Raw genomic sequence first — 24,931 nt, 5'->3', positions numbered from 1 at the left:
GTTATCAGGGATGGGAACAGATTTCCGAACTGTAAGTTCAGCTTTATCGAGGAAGTTGTGGGCAGAGCTACTTCCTGGTTCTGCGTATCCATTGGTTTGCCCATGTTGCCTTGGCAATTAACAAACCGGATTGTTTTGGAAGTGATATGTTGCAGAATCCTTTAACTTTTTAACCCTTGAGTCTCCTCTCAGACACAAGGTTATGTTACTTGTCAACACTTAAGCATAGTTAAGATAACAAGCACACAGAGAGAAACACTGATCATGTATTACATGTAGATAACACTCTGCTGTTGCTGTGGAATATAGCAGAGAAAGCTTGTTGTGCTAATGCAATTTTAACAAATCGTATATGTGCCTAAAGTGGACTATCGAAATAAAGTCTTACATATATTGTAACAAGGTTTGTTGATAAGGGAAGAAGGAGGTGGGAACCGGCGGAGTACGTTCCACATAAACATTTAATCCAAAAATAAACAAACAACAAAACCAAAGTAAAGCAGCAGCCCCCCATGGACAACTGCCGTATATAAGCATAAAACAACAACATAAAATCCAGGCCTAGTCCTCTCTCATCCTTCACTGTCACTCCTCCTTTTATCATTCCGGAGCTCCTACCAGGGACTTTAGATGGCAAGAGCTCCGTTCCCACGGCTCTTGGCCCCGCCCTGCTTAACACATACACTCATTGCCCTTCACGGGCCGCGGGGCACCAATGAGACTGCACTCTAATCCATCACAGCAGCCGCAACATCTGGGGGTAAAGACAGATGAGATGAGAGAAAAGGAGACGGAAGTATGAGGAAGGATAGAGGCGAGAGAGGGGAGAGAGCAAAAAATAATTTGTGTCCAGTTCCCAAAACACATTGCCATCCACTCCTCCTCCAGCTGGGTGAACTCCTCTGTGATGCCTGCCAGTGTTGCTGGATACTGTTGGTGTTGGTGGACTGCCCTCTGACTCCTCCACCCCCTGGTGTACGGCGACTGCTCCTCCAGCTTCGGTCACCTGGCAGCGGCACCTGGCAGCGGCACCTGGCAACAGGCTCCGGCCTCAGGCAAACGGCAGCAACTCCTCCGTCCCCTCTCAGACGGCAGCCGCCCATCCACAACCCAGGCGGACGGCAGCGAGTTGAACCGTCCCACCAGCAAGTTACTCCAGCCCACCGCCTCGAGCATTCATTGCGTTGGTCTATGCTCAGCTCTGCTCGATGGCATCGCGGATTTCCCACAACGGCGAGGGCTCTTTTTTAGCGCGTTCCTCCTTCCTCCTGGGTTTCAGCACCAATGTAACAAAGGTTCAAGTTCAGGGAAGAAGGAGGCGGAAACCGGTGAACATTCAACATAAAACTTTAATCACAAAATAAACAAATAACAAAACGAAAGTAAAGCGCCAGCCCCTCACAGACGACTGCTGCATATAAATATAATAAAACACAACATGAATGTCACAGGCCTGGTCCTCTACCCCATCCTTCACTATCGTCACTCCTCCTTTTATCCTTCCGGAGCTCCTCCGTGGGACTCTAGCAGTGCAGTAGTGCTCGCACCTCCGGCCTTGCACCGTTTCCCCTGCACTGCTTGCCACACACACACACACACATATGCACACACACACACACATATATATACATACTGTATATAGGTAACACTTTATTTCAATAGTCCACTTTAGACATTTAACTAAATACATAGTTCTGTCATGCAACTCTTGAAATACGCAGGCTGATATGTCCTCAACTCAAACTTGTTTTTTTTTTTTTCTTAATCTCTATCAGCTTCAATGTGATATCTTTGTTAACAACACAATGCACATTTGCTCAGCCATATTGGCTCAGGCACACATAGCTAGTTTAGGTCATTAGTTAAATAAATCTAAAGGTTGGCACCCAGGTACACATTGCTAAGACACTAGTTAAATAAATCTGGACTTCGCTAACCCAGATACACATAAGTCAAGCCAAAAAATGTAAGGTATCTAGTCAGGTGACCAGGGACACACAATAATAGTTCACTAGCTTTAAGCCATGATGCCAAAAAAAAAACTGGAACACCCTATAAAATGGTAGATAGAGGTAATGTAAGGTAGTATCATGCATGCTATTTGTGCAGCAGCAGCATGTCTATGTATGTATTGGCAGTAGCAAGTCTCCATACTTGCTCTGCAGCAGCAACAGCAGAAATAATCAACAGCAGCAGTAACAACAGTAGCAGCAGCAGCATAGCAGATCTATTCCACCAAGACCAAATACATAAACATTGTCATGTCCATTCTCATATTAAACTCTCTGAGAGTTTACAACTAAGAACAGAACAGAACAGAACTAAAATTAACTTTGCAACTGTATGTCAACTACAAGTCATTAGAGTATTAGTAAACTGCAAACTGCTAACACTTTATTGTGTTGGTCCCCCAATAGACATTTGAACTACAAGTAACAGAGTAAGCATGCAAACTTATTCTGACTTGAAACCTAACCTATCTACTAATACTCTAATGAGAGTTGGTTGACATTTAGTTGCAAATTATTGAGAGTTAGTTGACATGTAATTGTAAAGTTACTTATAGTTAGTAGAATGTCTAAAGTGGACTATTTAAATAAAGTGTAGAGTACTTATTAAGTAATATACTTAAAATAAAAAAGAATATACTGAAATGTGAACTGAATGTAATGTGTTCGGGCACTTCATTGTATGTTAATTGCAATTAAATGAAAATGTATTCAAGATTAAAATGATATTAAATGCATACCTTTTAGAGTGCTTTTTGACCCACTTAAGTAGAGCTTAAATATATATTTTTATGTCATTTCATAATTACTTTTATTGTCTTTGAAATGTATTGACGATTATTTATGGTAAACTAAATTATACTTTAATGTAATTTCTACTGAAACTTGTATATCATATATTTAATCGCAATGATAAATTTGTAATGATAAAGTTGCTGTTCAGTACATTTAAAATACAGTATACTAACATTAATATTTAAATTTAAATTGAATATTGAATAACACACGACAGTTACAGTTATAATAAAGTACTTTACATGTTATAAAATCAGTGTACGCGATTATAATAACAATGATTTAAAATGTGCTTTAAAGTAAATTTAACATGATACAAAGTGTACTTTTTAAAGGTCTACTTAACTGTTAAGAAACAATGAATGTGAACTCTCTTTAAGGACACTTTAGTGCCCTTTTATTTAATTCATTTAATATAATCTGCAAGTAAAATTTTTAAGAAACATACTTTTAAGATTTGAAGTACACTACATTCAATACAGTTAAGCACAATTATTTTTTCACAGCGGTGTGTAAGAACACACAGTAAGTGAATTTGCATGTATTTTTCAGTCAATGACCTAGTTACAATGATACATATATGGTGTGTGTTCACAGGCAGCATCTGTGGACACATTTTGAATCACTTTGAAAGTAACTGCACAATCACTCATCCAGCAGTTTAATCACATGGTTGTGTAACTTCTACAGCCTTTAAAGTGAACATCCTGCGTTCAGTGACCTCCAAACCGGACCCACAAGTAGTGGTCTTGTTCCATTAAAGTGGCGTATGGGATATCCTGAATGACTCATGACCTCACACGTGTACACAAACACACACATAAACCAACATTATATCAGTAAATATTACTCTGCTATTTTATAAAAGAAAACTCAGTCTTACCTTTCAGAAACACTGGTGTTTAAGGGCTTTGAATAGCCGCAGCTTTGGCACAGAGATTCAGAGAAAGAGTAGCGAATTAGTTTCTCTCAGTACCACCACCCCTACAATAACACTGTGAAAATAGTCACTTTAAATGCACAAGGGAGTTCAAGGTTGTGTATGAACAGTATGTGCATGCACAAAAGCAATACTATAGTATAAGTACAGTATTTTAAGTGTTTTTGTTTGTCAGACCTTATAAAACTCTTATATAAAAATACCAGATGGGCTGAAGGAAAATGCAAATTCACTCTCCACAATAGGTGGAGCTTTTGGAAAAGCAGATATACAACAGTGACATCATGAACATGCATACTAAGTGTTCAGTCTATAGGCGCATAGTTTTTATTTTCTAGTGACCTCACATTACACCAACTACTGGCCTGGCATTCATAATAGCCTACAGCATTTTCTAATCGTTTTCGCAGATAGGCCTACGTGTGTGTGCGGGGATTATGATCCCAATGATGAATGCAAAAAACACAACATCGTTGTGTACATCTGTGCCATGTAAACATACCCTAAATCATGTTTACATGTAGTATAATTTGCATACACTTTAATCCCGATTCATTCAGTCAGCAGCTTTCTCCGCAATGTATTTTCTCAGAGTTGCCGTAATAAACATGACATCTGAGGACTACTTCATTATTTTTGATCCCTGTCGTTTTGCTTTATTTGATGTGTTTAATTGCGGGTTATCCCTCTCAAGTCATACTCTGGGGCTTTCTTGCACACTTAAGCATGCACACTCTTTTAAAGTGGCGGTGATTGTTGACATGCTACAGTAAAATAGATTGAAATGTATATGTATTTATACTGAAAGAAAAATATGGAATGTACTGCAGCTTGCTTATCCAAGAGTATAATGTATGTAAGTCCAACAATCTGAGGTGCGTTTCCAAGCTTCGTCGTTACATTTCAGCAATAGTTCCCTTTTGAGGGAACTCGACACTGCATAATTTTCCTATATGGGGAGGCGTCCTCCTGAAACCAGAGCTGTTTCCGAAACCGCTCACTCGTTCACTCATTCACTCATTCACTAATCCCTATAGTGTATTGAGTGCACTATATCTGCAAGGAGTGAACGAAATGAAGTGAGTGAATAGACCAATTTCGAGCCGACGTCACAGCGTTAGCTGGTGGCAAAACAAAGGGAAAACTGGAGGCAGCCAATACAAACCAACACAGATTCGGCTACATAATAAGGAGCTTAAATTCTTATTATTGTTATTAAATGTCATCTTGTTGTGTTGTTGGGTGCAAGAATCGACGGAGTACAGGCTCCAATTTGAAATTTTATCAAATAATGTTTTCTAAATGATTGTGATTATTTGTGAATCATCTATGATTGTATACATTGTTTTGATTGATTGTGACTAGACTTTTTGAAGAACCTTTTGAAGGGTAATAAAATACATAGTTAAAAAATGAATATGCTGTATCTGGAATTTTTATTTCTAGAAAATATTCACATCATTAAAATTGCACCATAATGTCACTCTTTACATTGTCGTCTTCTCTCTGGCCTTGGCGCTGGCTAGGCAGAATTGCGGATCGTAGGCTACCACACAAGTCTTGTACGTGACAATTTAGTACAGTTATAGGCATCTAAAGATTTATATGCCCTCAGTTTCTCTATCAGGTAGATGTAGAAGTCAGGCCACTCAACCGGAGGTAGCGCTAACGTTAATCCTGTCAGATCGTCCATCCATTGAATGAGCGTGTACGGGTCAGCCAATCTGGGATGTCCGTTAAAATTTACTTTTGCAAATAACAATCGCGGTCCTGGACAGTGAGTGACCTTGCACATTAAGATAAAATCGGATTTTCTCCAGTCATTATTAAAAAACAAGCTAACAAAACTTGCAAACTAACGTTAGTGAAGCGGCCAGAGGGATTGTTCTGCCACCACCTAAGCTCTGCCCAAAAAAAAAAACGTCACCATGTTTACCAACTGAAAAGGGGTCTATTCGGATGCTGACGTACTGTATAGCTACACTGTGCGTCGAAGAGCTGTCGCATAAACGGCTTTGTCACACGTAGTGCTAAAACTACTTTTATCTTACATGTTACTTACTTTATAAAGTAATATTAATAAAAATAACAAACATAATGACTTTATTTTGTAATTATATATTCCTCCGTGCCAGCTTTGTAGTTTCATCGATTGAAATTGTTAGAAACTCTCACGCTCATAGATGACGTGGTCGTTGAGCACCCTCAGGTGACCGTTATGATTACATTCGAAATGAATACGCAACCTACAGATGATTAACGAATATTTTTAAATCAACCACTAAATTATCATCTCTTCCTTACAGTTTAAAGAGTTAACAACAATGCCACAAATTATTAAAACACCGGGCTGTTAGTAAAACACATTAAATTGAGTTAATGCTTTAATATATTTTAATAAAATTAATATAAAATAAATCTATATAATATTGTCTCTATATTGTAATATGATTTATTTGAGTAATGATTAATAAAAAAGGTAGAAAAATCCCTAAAACTAGCATGCAATAAATATTAAAGCAGAAATAAGAAAGCTGTAAAGCTGTAAAGTTTAAACTCGCTCGCTCCCGCACTTTCACGCGCACTCAGTCCTGTCCGCATTGGATTGTGGGAAATAGTGCTTCAGCAAGTGTACATCGAATGTACACTCGAATTCAGAGAGGATCGGTATAAAGTAGTAAACGAATGTAGGGAATGATGTCGTTCACTCAGAATCCGGACACCACTACAAAATGGCCGACTCCTGATATAGTGCACTATATAGTGGATAGGGAGCAGTTTCGGACACAACTTAGGTTTCTATATCTTCACACCAATACCACTGGCCGACACAGTGTGATGAGGTCACACAAAGCACCCAAGCATATAAATAGGGTTCTTGCAAGAGATGAAGAGATGAGCAGAAGGCGACCATGGCTGCTCGAGCTGTAGGGGGAAGAGATGCCCCAGGGCTGTGCTCTCCGATGGATATCCAGTGAGTGGAGCTGGCAAGTGAATAGATAATATCACCTGTTACCCTTCTCTTATTTCGAGGAATAGGGGTTAAGCTAGGGCTTATGCTCCCTTTTTAATAGCATATATATATATATATATATACAGTATATATATATATATATATTATTAATATTATTATTATTATTATTATTATTTATTTAAAAAAAACCCGGTCACAATAGTGACAGTAAAAATTTTTTTCATTTCTAAGGCTATAAAAATGTTACTGAATGATCTATCAATGCATTTCCAGCAGATATTGAAATAATAAAGGGTCTCAATGAAATATGTGCAGTGTCGCATGTTTACTGTAAATTGTCACATGACCAGAGCTGTTTACTTCCTGTTTGCGCCAAGAGAAGAGGATGGCAGCAAGAAAGCTCCCAAAGAAAAGGTTATTAAAGTGTGTTAAAATAAAGATAGGACATAGATTTTTGGTACACATCATGTTTAAGGTGTCTAGTATTGATATATGCATTTACAATTACTCAACTGTTTAATGTGGTCATAGAACTCGGTAGAACAATAGTGACCGGTGGGATAACCCATTGTATCTACATGCTAATACACATAGGCTAACTGTTCTACCTTACTTTCTGCTGCTACCTAACTTTCTACCTAATTTTACACACAGACACACACACAGAAACACACACACACACACACACGGACCCAAGGAAGACAAGCTAGCTAGCTAATTCTGCTAGCTAATTCTGCTGCTACCTAACTTCCTACCTACTGCAACTTTCCACATACACACACACACACACACACACAGACTAGCTAGCTAACTAATTCTACCTAACTTTACACACACACACACACACACACACGCACAAGTGGTCTAGGAAGAAAAGCTGAAAAAAAAAAAAAAACATCAAAATGTCCTAAATGGCCAAGACACTATCCCGTGGCCTCGAGACACTATCCCGTGGCCTCCAGACACTATCCCGTGGTCTCCAGACACTATCCCGTGGCCTCCAGACACTATCCCGTGGCCTCCAGACACTATCCCGAGGCCTCCAGACACTATCCCGTGGCCTCGAGACACTATCCCGTGGCCTCCAGACACTATCCCGTGGCCTCCAGACACTATCCCGTGGCCTCCAGACACTGTCCCGTGGCCTCGAGACACTATCCCGTGGCCTCCAGACACTATCCCGAGGCCTCGAGACACTATCCCGTGGCCTCGAGACACTATCCCGAGGCCTCCAGACACTATCCCGTGGCCTCCAGACACTATCCCGTGGCCTCCAGACACTATCCCGTGGCCTCCAGACACTATCCCGTGGCCTCCAGACACATCCCGTGGCCTCGAGACACTATCTCGTGGCCTCCAGACACTATCCCGTGGCCTCCAGACACTATCTCGTGACCTCAAGATACTATCCCGTGGCCTCCAGAAACTATCCCGAGGCCTCCAGACACTATCCCGTGGCCTCCAGACACTATCCCGTGGCCTCCAGACAGTATCCGGTGGCCTCCAGACAGTCTCCCATGGCCTCTAGATAGTATCCCGTGGCCTCAAGATACTATCTTGTGACCTCAAAATACTATCCCGTGACCTCAAGATACTATCCCGAGGCCTCCAGACACTATCCCGTGGCCTCGAGACAGTATACCGTGGCCTCGAGACAGTATCCCGTGGCCTCTAGATACTATCTCGTGACCTCAAGATACTATCCCGTGGCCTCCAGACACTATCCCGTGGCCTCCAGACAGTATCCGGTGGCCTCCAGACAGTATCCGGTGGCCTCCAGACAGTATCCGGTGGCCTCCAGACAGTATCCCGTGGCCTCTAGATAGTATCCCGTGGCCTCTAGATAGTATCCCGTGGTCTCAAGATACTATCCCGTGACCTCAAGATACTATCCCGTGACCTCAAGATACTATCCCGTGGCCTCAAGATAGTATCTCGTGGCCTCAAGATAGTATCTTAAGGATTTTATAAGGATTTTATACACTCTTATGCACACGCGCGCACACACACACACACACACACACACACAAACACAAACACAAACACAAACACACTGCACAGGTCAAATAGACCTATATTCAGTCTGTCCAATGGTTGATACAACACAGTATCCCACCAGTCACAATTGTGACCGATCATAAAACACACTTTTTCACACACTTTTCCATGAAAATTAAAAAAAATTATGATTGATTGTTTCAAAGGGATACTAATGACACATGATTTGGATATTTTTGTGTCTGAGAAAAAATTGGGATTAAATGGGTTAAGTAGATCTATGGATAAAGTTTGAGGTGGATGAGTTGTGAAGTGACTTCCTGTCTCTGTTGACTTCTTCAGAATGGATGTTAAAGCAAGGCTATGCTCCTTTTACATCTGTAAGGTAGAGCCTGACAGACATAGTCTGTGACTAGATGGGTGAGCTTGTATATGTAAATGGTTTCCACTCTCTCACTCTTTGCCCTCCCCAATACTTGGGTAATGAAATATGGTTATGCTTTTCGGTGAATGGGCAGTAGAGCTTACAGATGAAACTTGGAAATAAAATGAAAACTACTTTTTATTTGTCACCTTCTCCGGTTTTTTGATTGAGGTTTTTGAGCAAGGCTGCGCTCCAGAAGTTGGCGCTAGCAGTTTCAGAACGTCCCAGAGGCCGCGGGTGTCGTTACATTATCACATACAAAAGAAGTCCCATTTCCCATTTAACCAATAAAATGACTGCTTTGCGCCCTCCCCCTGCCCTGCCATTCTCTCTGGCCGCCACTGCACTGAGTTTGCAAGTGCACAAGTTAGTTATGCATCCGATATATCGTGAAAACAGTTTAAAAAGTCAAGACGTGAAGTTTTAAATTGCAGTGACTGATTTGAGAAGTTGCAAGTGCCTAACTGAGGTTGTACTGTGAATGTGAATGAAAGAATAAGTGCAACTATATACAACAAGTTTGTGTCTGTCATTGTATTTTTGTGAATGATATTTTAAACATTTGTGACTACTTGTTCATAATACAGATTTATGACTATTGTCTGCAAGTGCAAATCTCATTCAACTTCAGATTTTTATTTTACAGTTCCCTTTCGAGGGAACTCGCACTGCGTCGATGACAACACTATGGGGAACGCCCCTTAGCGTAACGCGTCTGAAGTGTGAATGAAACTAATCCAATCCTATTGGCGCTGCATGATGACGTAGCATGTGACGGCATACACGAAAGCTACAAAGAAGCGCCGGCACACAACACAACTTTTGCTCTTCAGCAAGCACTCTCTGTTGTGTGAATCGTCTATTTGGTGGTGTTTGTGAAATATATATATTATGAAATGGCAAGCGAGCTGTTAAAAAAGTGTGTGCATCCCTGCCCTCGTTTTATCACATGATATGTGTGTGTGCTGCTTGGGAGCGCAGCACGCCCAGGCAGCCCTTGAGGGGGCTGCTTGCGGCCACTGTGAAGCTCTATCTATCAGAGTCAGCTCTATCTCCCGCCTGGCTGTATTTGATGAAGCCGGCCAGGCTTGCGCTCCCTACGGTTTGGGTCCCACGTCCGCTCAGATCGTGGGGCTCACAGAGAGGGTAAGCAGAGGTGATCGAGACTGCTTCGGCACTTTCTCTGTCCTCATCTGATAGCTCAGATCCCTTCATTCCCCGTGCGGAAGCCCTCTCCGCGGCTTCTTCCGCTCGGGTTGAGAGCCCGGTGCTGCAGCTGTCTGACTCAGATGTAGACGTGCTCAGTGCTTCATAAAAGAAATCAATACTATTCATCAAGGATGAATTATATTGATCAAAAGTTACAGTAAAGACATTTATAATGTTACAAAAGATTATATTTCAAATAAATGCTGTTCTTTCTATTCATCAAAGAAAAAAATACTCAACTGTTTTCAACATTGATATTAATAATGAATGTTTTTTGAGCATCAAATCCGCATATTAGAATGATTTCTGAAGGATCATGTGACACTGAAGACTGGAGTAATGATGCTGAAAATTCAGCTTTGATCACAGGAATAAATTACATTTTTAAATATCTTAATATATTTTAGCAAATAAATGCAGCCTTGGTGAGCAGAAGAGACTTCTTTTAATGGCACAATATGTAACTTTTTTGCTTTAAAAATAGCTAAAATCACTATATCTATGTTATATATATTTTTTAGTTGTGTACTTACATTATCCCGACTGTTTCCAACAACTTTCAAACCAGGAGAAATTTGTAATTTAATTCGAATGTCCCATTTCTTTATTTCCGTTTTGTCGCCGTCAATGGCGTCATATCCGCGTTGTCCCTGGTTTCCGCTCGTACTGCCATAGCAACCAGAGCTATGAACCAGAGCCCTCTGATAGTAACCAAAGCGACAGACGTGGACAACTGTGTAGTTCGCAATGTCTATCTGCACGCTGTTGTTGTTTCGTTCAAACATTATGGACCATGGCAAGCAGACTTTGGATAAAAAAGTCTTTACATTTACATAAAACTAATCAATGTTATATAGTTCAACAATGATACAATGTTAGAATATGATCTGTATGTTATTCTAATGTTGATCTAGCTTACTGCTAGTCTCATACAGACAAACTAACACATACATTTCAACACACTCAAATGCAGTTTAGTGTTAAATAGTGTAATGTTAGACCAAGTGAAACAGCGCTGCGTTACCTCACAAGTTTAATTTGTCTAATAAACTGACCTGTGAGTTGTAATTCTGCACTTGCGTGTAGTTCGGTAGAATGAAATGTCCATATTCCTTTTATATCCACGGGACTCGCGTCGTCGTGTGTGGGGCTGATAGTTGTCTCTTAGCAATCCCGAACTGCTTCATATCACAGTCATGATAAAAACATCGATGTATTCACTCATCCATAAACATTATTAGATCAGTCGGCTTGACGTTGACGACAAGATCCATAAATGTTGCGTCATCAAACTACGCCTTTGTTATTGTAAAGAGGTTAGCGACCCCTAACGGCGAAAAATTCCATACTGTACGTTTAAAAACATAAAAAATCTTACCGATTCAAAACTTTTGCAGCAGTATAGTATGTGCAAAGTTTGTATTATTGCATCCCAAATCTTAGTATGTTGAACGTACAAGTAATGTGTCCCATATGGGTTTTTAATTCTGGTGAGTTTTCCAAATGTGCTTCCTTACATGCTTTTTGGCCAAATACTGCCCATAACCCTTTTGTTTTCACAATGTTCTCTGATCTTTTATGTAGGCAACATTTTTATTATTATATTTTTTCTTTAAATTATGGCCTGTTTTCTGTTGGCTCCTAATTGACACCATATTCCCTTCACTAAGCCCCTTTCTGACGAGTAGGACAAATGAAAGCTGATGCTTCTTTAGTTCTATGAAGGAACTGGAAATATAAGTATATCTATCTTAATGTAGGGTCTGCCCTAAAGCTGTCGTAAGCCTTGACACAGAGGCCTTGTTAGAAAGCCAAGAAAAATAAAGCTTCAGTGAAGGTTGGCTGCTTTAACATATGCTAGCCTGGTTCTGAATCTAATGATTGTGTGCTGCTCATGAGAGAGACCCGGGGACTTCAGGTCATATGATTTCAAAAGTTGAACTTTTTACCATCTAGATGTGTTTAGTTATTTGTTAGTCAAACTATCGAATTGCCTGTTTATTTCTTTATCTTACACCTGCTTGGTGTCTAAGTGGGCTTCACAAATTAGCGTGGTCAAACTAATAGAGCTTTGAATTGGTTTAGGAGCAGTTGCTTCTGAGAACAGTAGATTTTAATGGATTTTTTTTGCCTGGAGTAAGAGCTTACAGGATATCCATGAACAACTACAGGCTGTCATACACATTGCTCTGGCATGGATTTCCTTTTTGCAGATCCTATTTTTTCTTCTGATTTTTACTTTAATTCCAGGTGCGTGGGATGGACAAACTGAGTGCTCCCATAATCCCTGAAAAGCATTCTGGCTTTTCTTCAGAAACTGAAGCCAAAAAAGAGCTCGGCTATGCTTGACCCAGCCAAACAGCTGTAGATACAGCATCAAATGTCACTCCATATAACTTTTAAAAGCATATTGTTTTAGTACACAAACAGCAGTCGGAGCAGGTTTCTGAAAGGCTGGTCAGTTTGTTGTGCATCACTTTTTTTATTTGTTTCATTTGTTTTTTACAAGTTTTATTTGGAAGCTAACCTCAAGAAATTCAGGTAATAGTCAAATGCACCTGTACCTGTACTTGTGTAATGACAATAAAGTTGAATCTAATCTAATCTAATCTAAAAATGTGAATATAATTGTGTAAATGAGTGTTACTTCAGGTAAGGGCACTTTTTAACCCATGGCCTTTGAAAAACTAAACTTCCTTAAAACACACTTTTCACACTCTCACTAATTTATTTAATTTGTCTACTAACAATGTTAACAATGCATCACATCTTAATGCTGTCTCTTTTTTTAACCCACATGACCAAATGTCATCTGGAGTTTTTTTTATTTCACTCTTTTTTTACTCACTCTTGATTAGATTATATATAATTAATAATATTAAACTGCCGTTCAAAAGTTTGGGATCAGTAAGATTTTTTTTAAAAATTTAAAAGAAGTATGTTCTGCTCACCATGGCTGCATTTATTTGATCCAAAATACAGTAAAAACTATATTTTATATATATATATTTTTTTTTTTTAACTATAAAAATAGATATACAGTGTATATATATATATATATATATATATATATGATGGAAGTCATCTGGGACAAGTGGACTGGGACTGTGTCTGGGACAAAGGTAGATACAGTCTAATACAATCTAATATTTATGTGACTTGAAAAAAAGGAAAAGTGCTTGAAACGTTGCAAATCAGGCAATGAATCTTATGAAAGGTTTCTGATGTTCCATTATTCCCTCTGAAGCTGTTAGTCAAATGTTGCTTTTCTCAGAAACTCCAAATTGTTCACCTGAGCATAAAGTAATTGTACAAAGAAATAACAAATACTAACAGTTTATCAGTTTGTGCTGAGTGACATTACAATGAAATCATTTGCCATACATAATATGCCATAGTGTATATGTTGTGTTGTTGCATGCTTTATTCATTACTGTTTGTGTGCTGACTGTGAGAAACTTATAAGGGATTTTCTTGGCACTCTGGGAAAGATTGTCTCTGGAATATCTGGCCCAACTTTACAGAGATTGTGTTTTCTCCCAAGTCATAAAGAACTGGGTGGTGGGATTTTGAATCCAGTGGCACAGTGGTTTGGACATGCATGTGTTCTCTTTTAGACTGTAAGGTTTATTTTGACCATATTCACATATCCAGATTTGATTATAAAACATATACTGGAAGTGAACAAGATACTTAAATGAGCAGTTCAGATATTATTAAATTGTTTATGACAAAGTTTATGACAGTCTGCTATTAAGTTTAATATCAAGCTGTTGGTGAGATAAAATTATACTGTCTTTCAGCAAATCTTGTGTTTAACCATTTATTCAGATGCCATTACAGTAAAAGGTCAAAATAAATGTCACACAAGTGTTTTAGCTATGTTTTCCATCATTATAAAAATGTGAAGTATTTTATAGTTTTCCATTCAAAGAGTTGATTCCTCCAAAAAGGGAATATAAGACTAGGGGCCAGATTTAATAAACCGGGCAAATTAGAGTGAGAGCACAATTCCAAAAAAGCACCGATTTGAATGGAAAGTTCTACGTGTGATTCCGTGATCTACTGACGACGAGCAAATTGAATAACACAGACGCAGGCGGATCATTTCCATGATGACCAACGCACTCTAGCAAGAGCAGTGCAAATGCATATACAATAAGGTCGGCCACAAAAATAACTTGTTACACTAATCCCACATATATCTTAAGCATGGAGTCCTTTGGTGATCCAGCCAAAAATGTTAATCACTCCAACAGTGATGCTGGCATTCAGGCACTGGCACCAAACAGGACATCTGGGTGCAGACAAGCATGACAAAACAGCACACAACAGGCCACTTTACTAATATGATATGACCTAATATGAATTTGTTTCTCGGTTTAGCAGTGTGAGGCAGACAATTATGATTGAGTCTAAGTTTTCTTGTCTAAAATGAATCTGACCAGAGTGATGTTTAGTTTATTGGGAGAATAGAGTGTTCTTAGTGCATACTGTACGGTTGCAGCCATGGAGATAAAACACAAGTAGAAACTTTTGTACTTTTCCCTTCTGTGGTCAGTTATCCTCATAAATCACTTGCTATTAGCAGGTGTGGCAATAAAATTAATAACAGAACAATGAAAATGTTGACAATTGACAATTGACAATTGGTCTGCGATTGCCTTTCAGTCTGCCTGAAATATTATGAAAATCTTTGAATCTCTCATGTGTGGATTCATGAGGACAGGCACGTTTTTGTTTTGTAAAGCAAAATAATACCTCCAGAGACAAGGAATTCAAATGGGACCTTCTGAGAAAAGGTGAACTAGCTGCCAGTAATTATTTCAAGGATAAACAGTACATCAGGGCCGCTGCTGGCCAAATGGGTGCCCTAAGCAGAATTGGCACACACAAGCACGCTTGCTTTTGGCCCAACAGTGGAAACACAGCTATTGTTGTTATTGTACATTTTTGTTTCAAATATATTGTGCAGCCTTAGAATTTATTTTAGACCAGACCGTAGACCAGTTTTTTTGCTGGTCAATTGACACAGGTAAATTGCAATCAAGGATTTATTTTTATTTTTAAATCAAGCAATTTAATTTAATTGAGGAATCATGACAGCCCTACAAATATCTTTACCATGGTATAAAACACAATGCACATTAAAATAATTGAAATTATGTGACATAAATTGCATTAGTATCAAATCAGACAGATGAGTAATCAAAATATTAACGGAGTTAAACATGTTTAATCTCACCCATTAACTTCAATAGCCAAAAATATAAAGTTTCACATGTTTGTGAACATACCTGAAAGGGATGCACAGGATTCATCTTGGGCTTTTTTCTTTTTCACTTCTTAGCAGCAGACTGCTGTTGTCTTTTCCAGGGCAATTATTGTCCATCAATTATGATCATTTGCAGCCAGCCAAAACATACCGCGTTCACCCTAAAATGCATTTTTTAATGTTTACATTTATGTTTATGTTAATATTGAATGAAAGTTGTTGTTTTTTTAGCAACAGAGATGGGGGCCTTACGCAAACTGTGCACTCTACGTATAGGGTGTGGCGGTACTGCAGTGCATTGTGAATGAATGTACATGTTGTTTTTGCTCATATTTTTATTCATATACATTTATCCAGTAATTTGCATTCTTTTACAATTACTGATATCTAAAATAAAGTGTATTTCTGTACACGTTGTTGCTGTTTCAGGCCCAATCTTTAGACAGAGCACTGAATTTGGCTGTTCCACCCAACTGAGAATTCATTATAAAGTAAAATGGTGTTTCATAACTCTTCAGTGCTGATAAGTGCACCCTGGGTACCATGTCACTTTTACCATCTGCAGAATGTTTGCTGTGGTTTGGCCGACCTGCCCTACATTCTGGATACCCTCAGCCTTCCATTACTTTTCTAACACTATAAAATATAATTGTTGGGTTGAGTACAAATGAATGGCTTCTTTTGTATTATTACATAATTTGTATTTCAAACCTCAAATCTTTCTCTAGAATCTGATGGTTGGCTATACATGTGTTGACTACAGAAGATAAATCTAGGAATTTAACACACTATATTCCAATCTTAAAGTTTTCCAATCTGACCTTTTCCTCCAGCTCTGAAACGCTCATTTGAAGTGGAGGATGTGGACTCCTCCTCGCACTCTTCATCACCTCACACACGCCGAGTACCATCCAATGTTCAGCGTTCAGCCATGTCTCCGACCAGTGGAAGATATTACGAACTGGGCTCCAATGGTACCAAGCCCCCTGACACCTTGAGGCCCAAGGCAAGGACCCCTGAACCTGTGTCACGTAGGACAGAGCTAGGCTTTGACATCTCATCCAACAACAACGGCAAAGCTATTGAAGGATCTCCCAGGTATAAACTAGTACATGTATCGTTGCAATTTTCACATAACTGCCATTTACTAGATTTTATTGAGAAGACCAAAATTCTCTTGTGTGGCATTGTCTAGCAATTCCAGTTGTGTGGTCTTGCTGTGAGTACTTTTGGTTAGAATAAGAGCTGAATGAGCAAGCTCTGTGGTTCACAGACAAAAATAAAATAAGACTAGGCTATAGCCACTTGATGACTGGTTTCAATAATGCTGAAAAGTCAGAACATGGAAGAGTAAAAAATGCAAAGATATTTTCAGGATTTACTGCATCAAAGACTAAGAAAATCTGTTCTTTAGATTCAAATATTCATAATACAGCAGTCAGTTTCTTTTTGTGTGTTTTAAATGAGTCATTGAATAATTTACTCAATTTGTTTAAAAACCTTCAGTAATGAACAAAACAACACTACTGTGTGTTGCTCTGAGACATGTAACTGTTTTGATCCTGTTTTGGTTTTGTACAGAACTACATTTGTCGGTGAAGCAAAAATATAAAAAGTAACTGCAAATATTGTGTCTAAAATTTAACTTTAATATTTTATATGAATAAAAGTAAAAAAGACTGTGGCAAATTTGTAGAATCTCCTTTGTACATTTTTGTAACATTTGCTTAAGCTCTCCTGAAGTTCAGGTTTAGGAGTGGACCTTCATGACATTTAACCTACTAATCATACATTTTTGTACAAAGTCATATGACAATACAAACTTGTATAATAGTTCTGGACTCACATTGAACAGTTTTAGAAACCAGAAAATACTATTTGAGTTAGATTTTAAACATCAGTTTTTATGTTGTTTCTGCTTAGCCAACAAAAATGCTGGACAAGTGAACAGTGAAAAAGTGATACAAACAGTCCTTAGTGCTGTTATATGAAAAATTAGCACTCTTGTCCAATCAGATCAGAAGATCAGAACTAACAGTTGTATAATTCAGATTATGTAATGCTAAACTAAAAGATAAAATGTTATTGTGTCCTAGTCCTGGCACGGCCCGGTTTGGCCTGAAGAGACCAGATGTCTTGGGCCACAGTAAGACGCCCGAGACCCAGAAGCACTCAGTCACCTTTAGCAAGACACTGGAGACCATTGCCCCCATCACACGTGCAGCATCTACCATTGTTCCTCATGCCAGTGCTAAACTCCCAGAGACCACCTTCAGAAAGAGTGAGCCACCGAGTCCTGGAGATGGATCAGCAAGAAAGCATGAAATCAGTGTCACCAAAACAACAGACAACAGAGGTCATGACAGTCTCCACCATCCGCCGGTTACGACAAGGTGTCCATCGCCAAATCACGTTGGACGGAAATCCCCTGGTTCTGACGGGCATAGTAAGTACAGTCCAATAATATTTATGTTTTTGGTCACCATGTACAGTATATTGGGTGTTTAACTACAATGTACTTACATAAAAAAATAACGTTTGGTACAGCGTACTTATTGTGTTTATGTTGGATTGCAAAACACTATTGAGGTGGGACACGGCGGGTAAGGTTAGAGACTGGTTTCATGGTATGATTAGGTTAAGGGGTAGGGGTAATTATAGAAATTAATTACTGATGTAATCATATGTAGGAATTAAAAAAAATATATATATATAAGTACAATATAAAAACATGTATGTATACCGTAAATGCATTGTAGTATTAACTACTAGTAGTAGTTAAGACACTCAAAATAAAGGGAGCATTATGTTTTGTTTTTTGTTTTTTTAAGCTTTAAGATAACCACCCAGCTGGTCAATGGTCTTCTCATAGGAATTGTTTTAATATTTTAATGTTTGATCTCAGCTGGATACTGAACTTACTCTGACTCTGATATCCTGAATGAGCCGTTGAGTTTCGGCCCTTACTGTCCATGAGAAATTAGCAAGATGCAAATGAGCCATGAGTGGAAGAAAGCTGCAAGGCAGCCGCAGGCTTACTCTGTCTGGACTCGAGACTTTCAGTCCAGCTGTGCTTCAGACAGCCTTCATACTGAGACATAAACATACTGTGGTACACAGGATCGCAAAGGACCTGAGGTAGAGGAGAACTGTGTTGAATGAGAGGGGAAGTGGTCATATTTAAGTCAGTGCAGCTGTGGAGTATCTGAAAACTTTAATGGCATTTGTTGCTGAAACTATAAAAAACATCCAGAGGCTGTTTATGCCAGACTTCATTTAAAGTTTAAAATTGTTCTAATGAAGGCTGTTGTTTATTTAAAGGAGCATTAAATGTGATGGATATTCTGTCAGTTTTATTTATATTAGGGATAATGAAGGAGGAGGGCTTTGAGCACTTTTATGAAAGGTGGAACTATGGCTAAAGGTGGAATCTTATGGCTTAGTAGAGGTTACAGCAGGTGTACAACCTACAATCAGCTTACCATGTCTGAGTATGATGTAATATGCAGTCTGAAATTTTTGGTGCCTTTGTGGTTGTGAGTTGATTATGATGTTCTAGCAGCTCATGTCACATGGAGTTCATTGCTTTAGGAAAGACTGTTACGAAAAATATATACATATAACCTACATATATTCCATATTCTTCCACAGTTTACGTTATAATGCTTTTATAAAACACATGTACATCACAACCAGGTACACAACCAAACATTGACAGAACAAGAAATGGCACACATCACACATATGGAAGCTCTCTTGGCCAGAGGAGTTCCTGTAAATGCTAAAAAATAGCGGAAAGAACAGCTGCAGCCAAGAATGATCTAATGCCTAAACAGACACTGTGTGCGTGTGTGTGTGTGTGTGTGTGTGTGTGTGTGTGTGTGTGTGTGTGTGTGTGTGTTTGTGTGTGCGTGTGTGTGTGTGTGCGCGTGCGTTTGTATACATGAGGACACAAATGTGTATAATGACATGGGTATTACAATGTAAACATGGTTTACGAGGACACTTCCTGGCTTGACTTGGCTTTGAAAAACGTTTCTTTTTTTTTTCTTTTTTTTAAAGAAAATGCTAAAAGTTTTCTGTGATGGCTAGGTTTAGGGGTAGGGTTAGTATAAGGGGATATATGTGTTTATACCATGTATTTTGTATGCTAAAGTCACATAGTAAAAATTTGATTGACTTCTAATCACCTAAAAGTTTTACTTTCTATAATAACTGAAGAAACTTTTAATGTTCTAATTTATTTAAATCGGATATGCTTGGCTTGTGCAGAACCCCGAAGCACACAATTTGTAAAACTACAATTAAGATATATAATTTGTAAATCGTTGCTTTATAGGTTTATTTGTTTCTTTTCTATCTAACTATACTCCCTATTACTCTGTGTGTTATGCTGTTTAGCATCTGTTAATGAGTTATACGCTACATAATTTCTTGAAACTAGCATACATATCTTCTAAAAAGTTTATAATGGATCTTAAAACTAAGCAAAAGTTAAGTTTGGCTTTTTATAAGCATTAAATATGAATACATTTTAGAATAAAAGTCAATTCAGCTTGTTTTAGGAGTTTGTATCTAAAAGAAAAGGCCTACAATGGAAGACATAATTGTCACAATAATGAGTTCCAAGATCCAAGTGCAAGTAGCAAACAGTTTATTAGACAGAGAAAATACTCAGGTCAGACAAGATGCAGGAGACTGATGAAACTCGACAGACGATACCACAAAGTGGATACTCAGGGTGCAATGCAGGAAACTCTCAATGTGGAATCACAGACAAGGATGCTGGTCGATGTAAAACCCCGAACCGGTAATCCAGCGCAACACGGGACTCAGAAGAGAACGCAGGGATCAAACACAGCAAGCAACTCTGATGAGGTAACTGGCAATGAGAACAAGACATGAGTAACGAACCGACACCCAGCATAACTCACTCCAGCTAGATATAGGCAGTAAACTAGCTGCAGCTGAAGTGACTGATTGGAGTGATGAGCTGGTCACTAGGCAACAAACAAGCACCACACACATAGACCCAACACCTACAAAAACACCAACAGATACACAAAATGAACAACAAGGATTTATGAACCGTGACAATAATAAAGGAATGTTGCAGGTTTAATAAAACTTAACAGCATAGTTCACTCAATAATAAATATTCTGTTATCATTTATTTACCCTCAATTCATCCCAAATAAGACTTTTGTTCATCCTTGCAACACAAATGAAAACCTGAGAGATTTCTGTCCATCCACTGAAAGTTAATTCAAGCAAAACTTTCAAGCTTCATAAAGACATTGTAAAATGAATTGAGCATTTAATCTAATAAGTAAATGATGACAATCTAATATGCCGCTTATTAAGAATGTATATATATATATATATATATATATATATATATATATATATATATACAGTGCAATGCATAAGTGAATACACCCATGCTAAAGTTGACTAAAAAGAGGAATAAAAAATCATATTTTGGAAATTGAACTTAATGCCTTAATTTAAAAAATTAGGAAAAATCCAACCTTTAAGGACACCAATTTTCTTTGTGAATGAATAATGTATCGTAAATAAATAAATGTTCTTCCTTAAAATACATGGTGCATAAGTGAGTACACCCCTATGTTAAATTCCCATAGAGGCAGGCAGATTTTTATTTTTAATTTTTTTTTTAATTTTTTTTTTAGGATACTATGCATCCTGATAAAGTTCCCTTGGCCTTTGGAATTAAAATAGCCCCACATCATCACATAGCCTTCACCATACCTAGAGATTGGCATGGGGTACTTTCCATAAGATCATCTCTCAATGCAAATCAAACTAGCTTTTAGGCTAACTGAAATAAAACCATGCCAATCTCCAGGTATGGTGAAGGCTATGTGATGATGTGGGGCTATTTTAATTCCAAAGGCCAAGGGAACTTTATCAGGATGCACAGTATCCTAAAAAAAAAAAAAAAAAAAAAAAACTTAAAAATAAAAATCTGCCTGCCTCTATGGGAATTTAACATAGGGGTGTACTCACTTATGCACCATGTATTTTAAGGAAGAACATTTATTTATTTACGATACATTATTCATTCACAAAGAAAATTGGTGTCCTTAAAGGTTGGATTTTTCCTAATTTTTTAAATTAAGGCATTAAGTTCAATTTCCAAAATATGATTTTTTATTCCTCTTTTTAGTCAACTTTAGCATGGGTGTATTCACTTATGCATTGCACTGTATATATATATATTTTTTTTTATTATTATTCTGCACTAGCTCACCCCGAGACACCATGAATGTGAAGATAGCATCACTGGCACAGAAACGTTACTAATTTAGTGCTCATGGGTTCTCTCGTTCTGATCTGCCCTGAGAACTTATATAATGTATTTAATTATCATTGTTGTTTTTAAACTTCTTATTTCTGATATTCTACACAATTGAATGGTTCATGTGAAACTATTATCATTTAGTATGCATTAGGTTCACTTTACTTAATTTTATTTTGTAATTGGTGCTTGTGTATTCACTTGCATGTAGTTACTTTTATGTACAATTACAGTACTATATAACAGCTGTATATTCTGTAGTTGGCACTTTACAACTATATAGTATACCACAATATAGTATACAGTACAGTAAAGCTGGGAGGGCAACATCTAACTATAGTTTTGTTGTGAGTGTGACAGATTAGGCTCCTTCCTGTTCATTCAGTTTTTTGGGGGACAGGAAGTGACCTCACATCAGCTTGTTTCACGTCCTTCCTTCCAATTGTTTCTCCTTGATCTGACATTTAAAGGGATGGTTCGGAGTAATTTCAACCTAGGGTCCTTTGCACCATGACCTCGAGCCAAACACCCCCCCAGAAGCTTTTTTTCCCAATCCAAGGTTGTATCTCGTAAACTACCCCACTAATAATGCCCGGAATGGTACCTAACTTCAACAGTAGTACAAATAGGTTCTGTAGCCTACTCATAAAACGAGGCATTGGAAAGTTTGTAAGTGCTGATTGTTGTTTGGCTCGAGGTCATGGTGCAAAGGACCCTAGGTTGAAATTACTCCAAACCATCCCTTTAAGAGCCTGTAAACACATGTAGTATATTTTGTAGTTTTTGTAGTATATTTTGATTTGCTTTATTTCGATTTTCTATAAAACCTCAGATCAGATCAGCCTAAATCCAGAAATTTTTAATCCAAAAATCAAACAATGTGATTTTTTTTTTTTTTAATGTTGCTACTGTTTAACGGGCAACTGTCAATCCCCTGTTTTATTTAGATCTAAACTTGGTTTTCTGACTTATTCCTGACCTTGGTTCATATCCCAATCCATGGTTCCCTCCTAGATCATCCTTATTGCAGAGGTTTCATTTAAAATCTTTTCTGTTGGGTCTGTAACAAGTATAGCTGTCTTGTGCTTCAGTGAGGTCATACCCAGACCACCCATCCAAACGTTATCCATGGACGAGAGAGAGGGGCTGTCAAAATTATGATAAATTGATTTTTATCAACTAAGCGCCTCCTGCTGGTGCCTTAGACCCTCTGCAGAGTGTTTTGACTGGCTCCATGCCTCATCCTGCAGATGTGTGTGTGTGTTTGGTTCAGGTATTCCCTTCATTGTGCAGAGAAAATGTCCCCACAAGAATAGTAATACCAGATACTTTTTACCTTGAGGTGACATTTTAGGATTAGGGGATATAACACACACTACAGTCAATACAGTATAAAAATCATTATGTCTATGGAAAGTCATCATAAAAAATGGACTCTTCTCACCAGCTGAATCTGTGATTAAGAGAGGGTGTTTGAGATTTGTAAGTAGAAAAGAGATACAAGGATTGTTTTCATTGTTTTTTCTTCTGTTTCTGTTGTACTCAGTTCTGTGATACTGCTGTGGATTCATCGTGATGTGAAATATATTTTGTTTTATAAATTCACTTTGACCATAAGATACTGTAGCAAGGGCAAGTAGAATAGCGAAAGACCTTTCTGGCTCTCAGAAGTCATACTACTAGAGACAGCAGAGAACTACTAGCAGTCACATCAAACCATATTTTCTACATTCTACATGCATGCAAAAAATTCATGTATATATAATACAATCAGTATATAACCAGTCACTGATTATAAATATATTCAATCAGTAAAAAAAGGCCTTGATTATGAAGGATACAACATATCCTCTTAATCATGGATTTTAAGGATGACATTACAGGATACCAAAGACCCTAAAATAAAAATAAAATAAAAAATAAAAATTGTTCAATGTGTAATAGGTATTTATTTATAGATTAAATACGTTTTTTTAAAGGGATAGTTCTCCTAAAAGTGAAGAATGTTGGTAACCAGACAGTTGATGGGACAGTCAGATGGCAGATGATAATTCACAAAAAACATTGACAACCAATCAGAATTGACCTAACTTTGAAGAGCTTGAGCATTTAACTGTTATTGATATCACCTTGGTTACTATTGTAACCTACATTCCCTGATGGCGGGAAAGAGACGATGTGTCGATGTAGTGACATGATGGGTCGCATTTGGTGATACTTCAGAAAAGGCCAATGAGAATTAGCGAGTGGAATTTGCATGGCATTCTCCCGACATACGGGTATGAAAGGAGATGGCTTGCTCCACTCATTCAGGTTTGTGCTGAAGAGCCGAGACAGTGTCCTGGCCATTTCAGCAGGTGTTTCATGGGTTAGTTCACCCAAAAATGAAAATTCTGTAATTACTCACCCTCATGTTGTTCCAACCCCGTAAGACTTTCGTTCATCTTCGGAGCAGCAAAGTACAGTAAAGTTAAGTTGATGTGCATCTCTCTCTAGTCTGTCTGTCTAACCCAGCTGGGCATTGCATCTTTTGGTCTGTCTGTGTCTTGCTTGCTAAGGCCGGGTACTTCCAGGGCTGTGTACTATGACTTTGTGCCTGACAAAAAAAAAAGTGAGAGTGAAATACAACTATTTATTATGTTTGATAAACGACAAAGGGCAACGGTGTTTGTTTATAAACTGCAGCTTGTGCGTTAACATGCGTTCATATGCGCGTGCACGAAATGAAACATGCACTTTCCAGCAGAAACATCCGTGGGGACCAGTACAAAATGGGCGTGATGACACACCTCATAGGCACACATACGTTTAAAACGAGACGTTTTTAAATGCTTATCTAGTCTCCAAGTCAGTTTAGTTACAACTCTGCAATAAAGATGGAAAGCAATGTATTGTCACTGACTATTGATTTATAGGTTATATTGCATTTAAAATATTGATTGGCTGGACATACTGGTCAATATGGATGCACATCCCTCAGTAAAT

General features: G+C 38.2%; 2 protein-coding genes across 2 annotated transcripts in view; one reads left to right on the top strand and one right to left on the bottom strand.

Moving 5' to 3' along the window:
* The window catches only part of stx8 (syntaxin 8), a 614,579-nt gene that overhangs the window by 489,538 nt on the left and 100,110 nt on the right, over positions 1-24,931 (bottom strand). The gene's annotated exons all lie outside the window — the stretch shown is intronic.
* The window catches only part of septin9b (septin 9b), an 83,447-nt gene that overhangs the window by 1,265 nt on the left and 57,251 nt on the right, over positions 1-24,931 (top strand). Inside the window, exons 2-3 of the mRNA XM_084425808.1 lie at positions 16,458-16,722; positions 17,721-18,070. Coding sequence (XP_084281934.1) covers positions 16,458-16,722; positions 17,721-18,070 — 615 coding nt within the window. The remainder of the gene's footprint in view (positions 1-16,457; positions 16,723-17,720; positions 18,071-24,931) is intronic.

The sequence above is a fragment of the Rutilus rutilus genome (assembly GCF_951802725.1).
Source record: "Rutilus rutilus genome assembly, chromosome: 12".
Taxonomy (NCBI): Eukaryota; Metazoa; Chordata; class Actinopteri; order Cypriniformes; family Leuciscidae; genus Rutilus; species Rutilus rutilus.
Note: the sequence above shows the minus strand (reverse complement) of the source record. Positions and strands in the feature narration are given on the sequence as shown.